Source organism: Hippoglossus hippoglossus, chromosome 23 (assembly GCF_009819705.1).
Source record: "Hippoglossus hippoglossus isolate fHipHip1 chromosome 23, fHipHip1.pri, whole genome shotgun sequence".
Lineage (NCBI taxonomy): Eukaryota > Metazoa > Chordata > Actinopteri > Pleuronectiformes > Pleuronectidae > Hippoglossus > Hippoglossus hippoglossus.
The window spans coordinates 4,341,200-4,350,519 of NC_047173.1; the positions used below are offsets into that span (position 1 = coordinate 4,341,200).

The 9,320-nt window shown below is 44.7% G+C and overlaps 1 protein-coding gene across 7 annotated transcripts; it reads left to right on the forward strand.

The window, feature by feature from the left end:
• The first annotated feature begins 977 nt into the window (after positions 1-977).
• Positions 978-8,842, forward strand: pfkfb3 (6-phosphofructo-2-kinase/fructose-2,6-biphosphatase 3). 7 transcript variants are annotated; one of them, XM_034578740.1, is made up of 17 exons: positions 978-1,270; positions 3,408-3,536; positions 3,698-3,794; positions 3,892-3,958; positions 4,068-4,142; positions 4,234-4,290; positions 4,402-4,526; positions 4,619-4,826; positions 4,945-5,091; positions 5,202-5,306; positions 5,422-5,551; positions 5,658-5,785; positions 5,905-6,096; positions 6,362-6,384; positions 6,870-6,920; positions 7,903-7,950; positions 8,064-8,160. In XM_034578740.1, exons 1-16 carry the CDS (start codon positions 1,183-1,185, stop codon positions 7,907-7,909), a joined length of 1,629 nt encoding a protein of 542 aa, XP_034434631.1. In that variant the 5' UTR covers positions 978-1,182; the 3' UTR covers positions 7,910-7,950; positions 8,064-8,160. The 7 variants fall into 7 exon arrangements, with proteins under 7 accessions (XP_034434631.1, XP_034434635.1, XP_034434633.1 ...); XM_034578744.1 differs by lacking the exons at positions 6,870-6,920; positions 8,064-8,160; XM_034578739.1 differs by lacking the exons at positions 6,362-6,384; positions 6,870-6,920 and having other exon boundaries at positions 979-1,261; positions 8,064-8,842.
• Positions 8,843-9,320: the final 478 nt, after the last annotated feature.

A 9,320-nucleotide genomic window follows, 5' to 3' on the forward strand; every position in this document is an offset into this window, starting at 1 on the left:
CCAAACTCAGTCGTTTACCTTAAAATAAATAATAATGTAACATTTATCGTGATATCTATGATATCGACTGACAGGAAATTTTCGTTATCTCAATATAACATTTGGCCATACTTCTCAGCCCTATGCTCGGCCTTCAGTTTTACTTTCAACCGACTGTATTTAATGCGTCACTCACAAACTCAGTGACCTGCAGATCGTATCACTCATGTAGAATCAACATTCCTCCACCTATCCACTGATATCAACCGTTTTATCGTGATATAATTCTTGACCATATTGTCCACCGGCCGTAACTTAAAGCAACAAATACTACACAATAAAAAGTTATAAGAATAATGACAATAAACAACTAATGGCCAAATAAGTCTTTGAAAATAGTCTATTAAAATCTATAGACAAAGAAAAGATCAAATATATGTGACAGATGTAGCTGTAATTAAAATGTAATAAACACAAGAAAACACTAATGTAAATACGAGCTACAGCTTATGTCCAGGAACTAAATATACAGTACGTGATCATAAAAAGAGACTACCTGTACAATTATGTAAATAATAAATAGAGTTCGCCACAGAGCGGCGCTGTGGCTGCCTCTGTGTGTGTGTTTGGTGTGTGTGTCCATCCATCCACAGTGAGTGTACAGTGCACTCTGTGTGTGTGTGTGTGTGTGTGTATCCATCCATCCACAGTTAGTGTACAGTGCACTCTGTGTGTGTGTGTGTGTGTATCCATCCATCCACAGTGAGTGTACAGTGCACTCTGTGTGTGTGTGTGTGTGTGTGTGTATCCATCCATCCACAGTTAGTGTACAGTGCACTCTGTGTGTGTGTGTGTGTATCCATCCATCCACAGTGAGTGTACAGTGCACTGTGTGTGTGTGTGTGTATCCACAGTGAGTGTACAGTGCACTGTGTGTGTGTGTAGGGGGGTGTGTGAATTTCGTCACGGCAGTCACGTGTCTTCCCGGGCGGCCCCGGCCGGGCGGGGTTAAATAGCGGATGTGTGCCGCAGACCGGCAGATGAGCTCGGCTCAACGTGCTCTCATTACTCCGCTGAACAGCCCCGGTTCATTGCTGCTCCTCAGCGGAACGGACGAGGCTCCACCGGCTCCTGTCAGTCCCCTCACCCCGGATCTAAGCGGCTCGGTTCCCGTGTACAGCGCGGCTCTTCGGTCCCTGAGGAATGCCCAGAGAGCTGACCCAGAACAGGACCCAAAAGACCTGGGTTCCCACCAAAGATGACAAGCCGGCGCCACGGAGAGGTACGAGCCATATTCAAACCCCTTTCTTTAACCGTGTTCATGTCATCGATCACAGACACATGATTACAGGATCGATTCATCTTTATTTGTACCCGGGCTCATGTGTCACCAGCAGCCAACACAGAAACACCTTTAAATATCTTTTAAATCGAACGCTTCCCTCCATTTCCCTTAAAACGTCTCCATGGTGATGTGTAGCGTCGCTGTGCACCTGTCCTTCAGCGGTCTGTTCACTCATGGGTGGTCTCTTCATCGGCACGCGCGGCACGTCCCGGCCTCCTAGCAACTGCAGAGTGACATATATCCCGTCACCACGGCAACCGCAGCGCCCCGCAACCTGTGTGATGCTACTGATCGGCGGCCGCTTCTAATTGGTCCGTCGGCAGCGCGCGTGCATGGTGCGACCCGGCCGCCGCTGTCTCTTGTCCAGAGACAAATGATACACATCACATATAATATCATTGACTTATAATACTTTAACTTCACATTTACTGAGATTGCTCTTTATTTTAGATAATTTAAACCAATAAAAAAAATCACAATATAATAAAATCATAATATAGGATTTTATTAAGACTCTGCTTTTCTTTGTTTTAGTATTTAATGGTTGGATGATTGGTTTTCAACATACAAGGGATTTGCTTTGGTGTTTGGTGCATAGCAATCATAAATAAAGTGAAAATATAAAGCAAGTGAAAAAGCTATACAATGAAATATACATTTAAAAACATCTAAAAAAATAAAAGCAAATATATATATATAAATATGAAAGTATGTGCCGTAATATGAAATTAATTTGTTCAATTTCTAATGCTACAACTAGAGAGGATTTAAATCTATTGAGAAATATTAGAACTATATGAGAAATGTTTAAGAGGATTATGAATATATAAGAATATATAAGAAGGAGAAGGGGTATTTGTTTTTTGATCACATTCACATCTGGATTCACAGTCACTGCATTTTCTGCTGCCGCTCATTGATTATTGATTTGCCTGTCATGGTTTACTGATCAATGAGGAGGACAAAGCTCACTGTCCATTATGGCGTCGTCCTCATTTGAAGTTGATTCATTTCAGGTCTGATTCAGGAGTTTGATGAGAAAAAAGAAACTTTGTCGTAAATGTACATTTGGATCTTTTTTCATCATGAGGAGAGGATAAAAACAAAAGGAGCTATGAGGTGTGGCTGTTGAAAGAGCAGAGGTGGGATGTGGTGGAAGTGAGATGATGGAGATGGATGAGCCACGTGGTCGAGTATTGACTAAGAGTTTGATCCGTTTTTCCATTTGAGCAACGTGGCTCTTGTGTGTGTGTGAGACACAAGATTAGAAGCACAGGGAAGAATCTAAGCTTCTAGTTATGTATCAAATGATGAGTGGTCACTGCTGCCCCTTATAACTATATCTGGTTCAACAAGGAAACTTTAAAATCTGTAGAAATTTCAGCTGAAGTCCATGAGAGATTCTTTGCTTTTTGCTGTGCTAGGACTGTGTGATCAACAATCAGTTTTTAATCTTTAAATAAGTAATGTGACATTTATCGTGCTAATAATCGGTCTCGACTGATATGAACATCTTTATCTTGATATGATTTTTGGCCACATCGTCCAGCCCTATGCTGCACCTTCAGTTTTCTTTCAACAGTTGGTATCCACTGTTCTACTCACACACTCACTGACCTACACATCATATCATTCATGCAGAATCAACACCCTGCATTCCTCCGCCCTCTGTAACACATGATATAGAAACTCTCATGGGCCTCAGGGGGGGGCGTTACAGTATATTTGGTCCCGTGAAAGCAACTCGTCCTGGCTCATATTGGCAGAAGTGGGTCAGATGTGCAGTGAGGTGGAAGTAAAGTCTGGCGTTCGCAGACATTCACAGACTCATCGCTGGGAGTGTGTCAGGGCGGACAGACACAGGGAGGTGAGTGGTTACTAAATAACTGCAGGCAGGTTGTGGACGCTGTGGGAGGCCGTTTGGTATTTGCATCAGATCTCTGGCTGCTGGTGGAGTCATTTCACGTTGCTCCTTCGCTGTGCTTTGACATAAATGCCACATAAATTGACGTATTTACTTTTTTTGCAGTTCTAAACAGGCACAGTTCTCATGGTTTATGTCTCATCCCCCCCCCCTCTGCAGCAACTGGCGCTCCCCACTTGGCCAACCCCCCCACCGTCATCGTGATGGTGGGCCTGCCTGCTCGAGGCAAAACGTACATATCAAAGAAACTCACTCGCTACCTCAACTGGATCGGCATGCCTACCAAAGGTAAACAGGACACACACACACACACACTTCAATTCCAGCACAGTTTGTTCAGTAGCTTAACAATGAACACAATGACACTGTAGCTCATACTGGAAGTATCAACTTCTGTTTCCACGTCCACGTGTTCACACTCTGGTCTCTGCTTGTTTTTCGTGTTGTAGTCTTTAACGTTGGAGAGTACCGCAGGGAGGCAGTCAAGAACTACAGCTCCTATGACTTCTTCAAGTCTGATAATGAGTGTGCCGTGAAAATCAGGCAGTAAGTCCCCCCCCACACACACACACATGATTACTGTAGCAATATTTTTTTCTTTTTAACAGAAAAATAAACGTTTTCCACCATCTCTGTTCTTCAGGCAGTGTGCCTTAGCAGCCTTGAGGGATGTCAAGTCCTATCTGAAGGACGAGGGAGGCCATGTAGCGGTGAGTTTCCTGTCTTTCATCGTGTTTTCTAAATGTCCGTTCTCCTAACATGATAAGAAACAACTGTACCATTATTCTGAAAAGTCCTCATCAGCCTTGTTTCCTTTAGGTCTTCGATGCCACAAACACAACAAGGGAAAGACGAGACATGATCCTCAAGTTCGGCGATGAGAACGGCTTCAAGGTAAGCGTTGCTATGGCGACGTTAGCAGTCAAGGGATGGCATCTTCGTCATTACAGTCGCATTTAACCAATCTGTCTTTTTTTATTCCCAGATCTTTTTCATCGAGTCTGTGTGCGATGATCCCAGCGTCATCGCGTCCAACATCATGGTGAGTCACATGGCGACGCATCATTGTGATGCCTTTAACAACTTGCAGTGCTCCCATCTCTCTGGCCTCAGGCGTGTTGTTTGCCGTCTGACAGTCTTCCTCCCTGTGCAGGAAGTGAAGGTGTCGTGTCCAGACTACCGGGACTGCAACAAGACCGACGCCATGCTGGATTTCCAGAGGAGAATCGAGTGCTACAAAACCAGCTACCAACCCCTGGACCCCGATCAGCACGACAGGTAAATGCTCAGAGTTGGCTCTGTCAGGACATCTGCAACGTCCTGTACAAACGTTTTTAATCATCCCATCCTGTTTGCTTGTGTCCCTTCAGGGATCTCGCCTTCATCAAGGTGATCGATGTCGGCCGGCGGTTCCTCGTCAACCGGATCCAAGATCACATCCAGAGCAAGATCGTCTACTACCTGATGAACATCCACATCCAGCCCCGCACCATCTACCTGTGTCGGCATGGAGAGAGCACCGATAACCTGGAGGGACGGCTCGGTGGGGACTCTGGCCTCTCGCCGCGGGGCAGACAGGTACAAAACCGCAGACAGGAGCCTGAAGTAGACAGTGAAAGTCGAGAGAAAGATGGCAAGATTTGAGACATCATAAGCGATTATCTCCCGGGGTTGAATACCATCCTTCCTGCCACAGTTTTCAGCCACCCTGGCCCGGTTTGTTGAGGAGCAGAAACTGGAGAATTTGAAGGTGTGGACCAGCCAGCTGTGTCGCAGCATCCAGACTGCCGAGCACCTGGGAGTCCAGTACAAACAGTGGAAGGCTCTTAATGAGATCGATGCCGTGAGTATCACTCTCACACACACACCATTGAAACCAACACCACACAGCTCTGCCTGCCTGTAACTGAAATACTATGTATAATAATTCTGTTTGAATATATGTTCTTTTAGGGAGTGTGTGAGGACTTGACGTACGATGAGGTGAAGGAGAAATATCCAGAGGAGTTTGCTTTGAGAGATGAAGATAAATACTACTACCGCTATCCTGCTGGAGAGGTACACATATACACACATACATAAAGTTACATTTAGGCCAATCAACAATCAAATATTAAAAAGACTATATGAATTCAACCCAATTTCAACAACAACTCTTCCTTCCTGACTGCAGTCCTACCAGGACCTGGTCCAGCGGGTGGAGCCGGTCATCATGGAGCTGGAGAGGCAGGAGAACGTCCTGGTTATTTGCCACCAGGCGGTCATGCGCTGCCTGCTGGCCTACTTCCTGGATAAGAGCGCAGGTGGGTACCACAAGTCCCAGAAGCCCTCTTAAAAGAATGAAATCTAAACGATGAGTTCGATACTCTTTTCCTCTTTATTCATATACGTGTGTCCCTGACATTCCAGATGAGATGCCCTACCTGAGATGCCCCCTGCACACGGTGCTGAAGCTCACCCCGGTCGCCTACGGGTGCAAAGTGGAGTCCATCTCTTTGAATGTGGAGGGAGTGAACACCCACAGAGACAGACCCGAGGTAACGATTGATTGATTTTAGAACGTTTGTGGTTGGCAAAACACAATGCCTTAACAATACTTCCATATGCTGCTTGATATCTGACTTTCTAGTATGTGTAACATCTGGTACCCCTGCAGGAGGTGAAGAGGGGCCCCGGCACCTTGATCAGGAGGAACAGCGTGACTCCCCTGACCAGCCCCGAGTCAAACATTAAGAAACCTCGAATCGATGACCTGGACGAGGCTCCGATCCAGGAGCTGCCTCCATCGGCGGCTGCCTCGCTGGCTCTCTGCAGCCCCTCGCACCTCCCTCTCACCTTGGCCGGACAGGTGAGTTTATCAAATTTCTAGGTTTCTTAAGGCCAGGAACAAATAATTTAGACCCAAGTCACGAGAAGCTGATGTTTCGGGCCTGCTTTTTCCTGATCAATTCGGCAAAGAAGTCCGTGTTCCTGCAAGGAATTCTCTATTTTTTGAAAATCATGGACGGAGAAGCCTCTGAACAGCAGCTTTCCTTTCTGACGGTCTTTGCATGTACGCTCACTCACTTGTGTCCCGTCCTCTTTCCCCCTGCTGCCTTCTCCTCATCTCACAGCACTGGCTGGGTAAAGTCTGCCTGTAAGTATCCTGCTCAGCTCAGTGTCACTAGCTGCCTCGCTTTGTCTGTCTCATTTCCTGTTGCTGTATGTTTTGTTTACACTGTGTTCCGTGTTTCTTTTCCACCCACTACTATAATATTGAAGTGAAGACTGCTCCTGGTCTCACTCTGTTAATCAAATTAATAAGGATTAATGCAGTAACACATAAAGTATGATTCCATTAACACATACAGTAGTTTTACAGTACTAGTAGTCTGAACTTTCCCAGACTTGACTCATGGGAAATGATGCCTTGTATTGTGCAACACGGTTTCCTGGCTGTGAGGGAAAAGAGGAAAAGCTTCCACGATGTTCTCAGGGAACTCACTCCCCAGTCTACATTGCTGTGATTCCTGTGTGCTGACGTCGCCACACTCTGCTTCATACGATGCTGATTCATGCTGACTTACCCTGCTCTTGTCCCTGTGTTTGGTTTATTTTTGGCCCGCCATGTGCTGCTTAAAGACGAACCACCCTCCACTATCTCAAAGTGGTTTCGCCCTTAGTCTTCCAAAGGTAAACACACTGTAGTGGCTTTACAGTTGCTCCATAGTTTCTGCCAGAAGCCTCGTTTGACACACGTACAGTTATCCCACAGTTAACTCTTTAGAAGTCACTACCAGACACTTTCTAATATAGAGAGAACTTACACTAGGGGGCAATTGCAAGAGGGCCGAAAAATAATTAGGGGCCTATGGAGCTGTAACCCAAAAAGGAAAAACTTTTCTGGCACTGGTAGTTCCAATAGATTAGATGTGCACCTTTTTTAATCGTAGTGATTGTTTCTGAAAGTATTTGGGATGTCACGCTTCACAGTATACTTTACGGCACCCCTCATTTTGGTTTCACCAGAGCCTTTGTTTATGAAAATCATCATTATTTCAGAAAAAGTTTTGCTAACAGAAAATGAATATCCCCCAAATGGCCACCGAAGCCTTTCCGTAGAAGCTTTCTCCAACGTGACTCATTTCCTCATTTCCTCCTCATTTAGTTTCTCTCTGTAGTTCATGACATCAGCTTCAACCAAAGGCTCTTAACACTAGCCCAGCAGGTAGTTAAGTGAACAGCCACAGCCACTGAACTTGAGTGCATGCGGAGAAACGGAAACGCCTTCGCTATTTTCTGCTGTCACAGTGGAAAGGCGTGGCCCGCTGGGTGTGCGATGATCTCCTCAGCTTCATTCATAATCACCAGAGGATTAACGCTCTGCGGCCGTTGCTCACACACTCATGAACTCAGAGCCAGTTTTCACGCCCTAAAAATATCATACAGGAAAATCAGGGCCAGAGAAAACACAGGTGATGTCACCTGTGGTTTAGGGATTATGCTGCATGAGACAGTATCATTTTTCCGGCTGCATATTTATGTAGGAGCGCTGCCTTTTGTGTTGTTGCTCACGTCCTGGTAGCCATTTGTGTTGTATTGCATCATAAGCCTCACTGTGGAGGACCTGTCAACTTGTCTTAACGTTGTTTCTTTCGTTTTGCTGTGTTTGCAGAACCTGAGGAGGAGCTCATCTGGCCGCCATGACATCCTGCAGCCCTGCCAATGAAATTGCACCGATGTGTCGCGGGGCTCAAGAGGTCGGAAAGCGGATCAGTGGCGAAGGAAGACGATAACAGTGGAAAAAAATAAGGAAAAGTGAAATTGGATTTTCAAAAAAAAGCAACATTTCTCAAATTGTCAAACATCAAGGATCAACTGGATGAATGTGTCATTTTGTCTGTAAAGGACAAAACCTTTCATCGTTCAAAAAGGACCATGGGTGTCTAATGGTTTTACCGTCGAGTGCCTGTAGTGCTTGTTCTGCAAGCCTGACGCCGCTTCTCTCGCTATTTCCATGGACTTGATCGCTTGAGGAGAGGCGCCCCACATTTCACCTAATAACTCAACATATCATTTCAATATCTTATTTTTCACAGTTTGAATATTTATTTTTCATTACAATGAAGTTTAAACAGTACGTGTCGATCATTTGAGAAAGTTCTCTCCGCCGATTGGGGGGAACCTTTATTTGGCTTGGTTTCCTGTTGCCGTCATTGTCTGCAATGCACAAATGTAAGCACTTCTATTTTTGTTATAACAATGCGTACTGTTAATAATATACTTGTAAATTTTAGTGTACATACAGTGTAAGGAGAGACGTGTGGGGGATGTGTGTGTGTGTAATCGTGTTTTTGTATGTGGTGGGACTGAATGGAAAGCAGGAGGCGTGTGGAGAACGAAGCTGCTGCTCAAGTCTCTCAGTAAAACTCTAAACCTGTTTGCTTGAGATACCTGAAATTTGTTTTTTGTAAAAACTGTTTTATTATACTATTAATTTATTTATACGTAGTTTTGAATGACTGACTGACCGAAGGACTACTACACATGAGAGGACAGTATGTTGTACAGTTGATTTTGCTGGCCTTGCTGGACCAATAAATTCACTCCGGGAAAATACACACAAGTGTTTGTTGTTTACTTATTGTCGTTCTTGGCCCGAACCCCACTCTAATGTCCTGTCTACTCTTTTGTGTTTCCATCGATGGGGATAATCTGCAGTGCACACAGCACGTTCCTGCCCTCACTATCCCACCTGTTCACAAGATTCATGAGTCACACACTCCTGATAATTGACACTGGGTGCGTTCAGGATGTTGCTGTGAACTTGCATCAGCATGGGCGGAAAAAAAAAAAAAACTCTGTCCTTCAGTTCAGTGGTGATAAACTCAAGTCAATTTTAGTTTTTCATTACAGAAGTTCTCTCGGGGCACTCTTCATATAGTCCAGGTCAAGACCATACTCTTCATAATATAACTTACAGATACTGAGGTTCATATAAATAAATAAAATCTATAGGCATAGAGTGCTCACTAACTCAGCAGTTAATTACAAAAACTTTTCATCCAGCAAATCAAATTACATGTGTCCAGT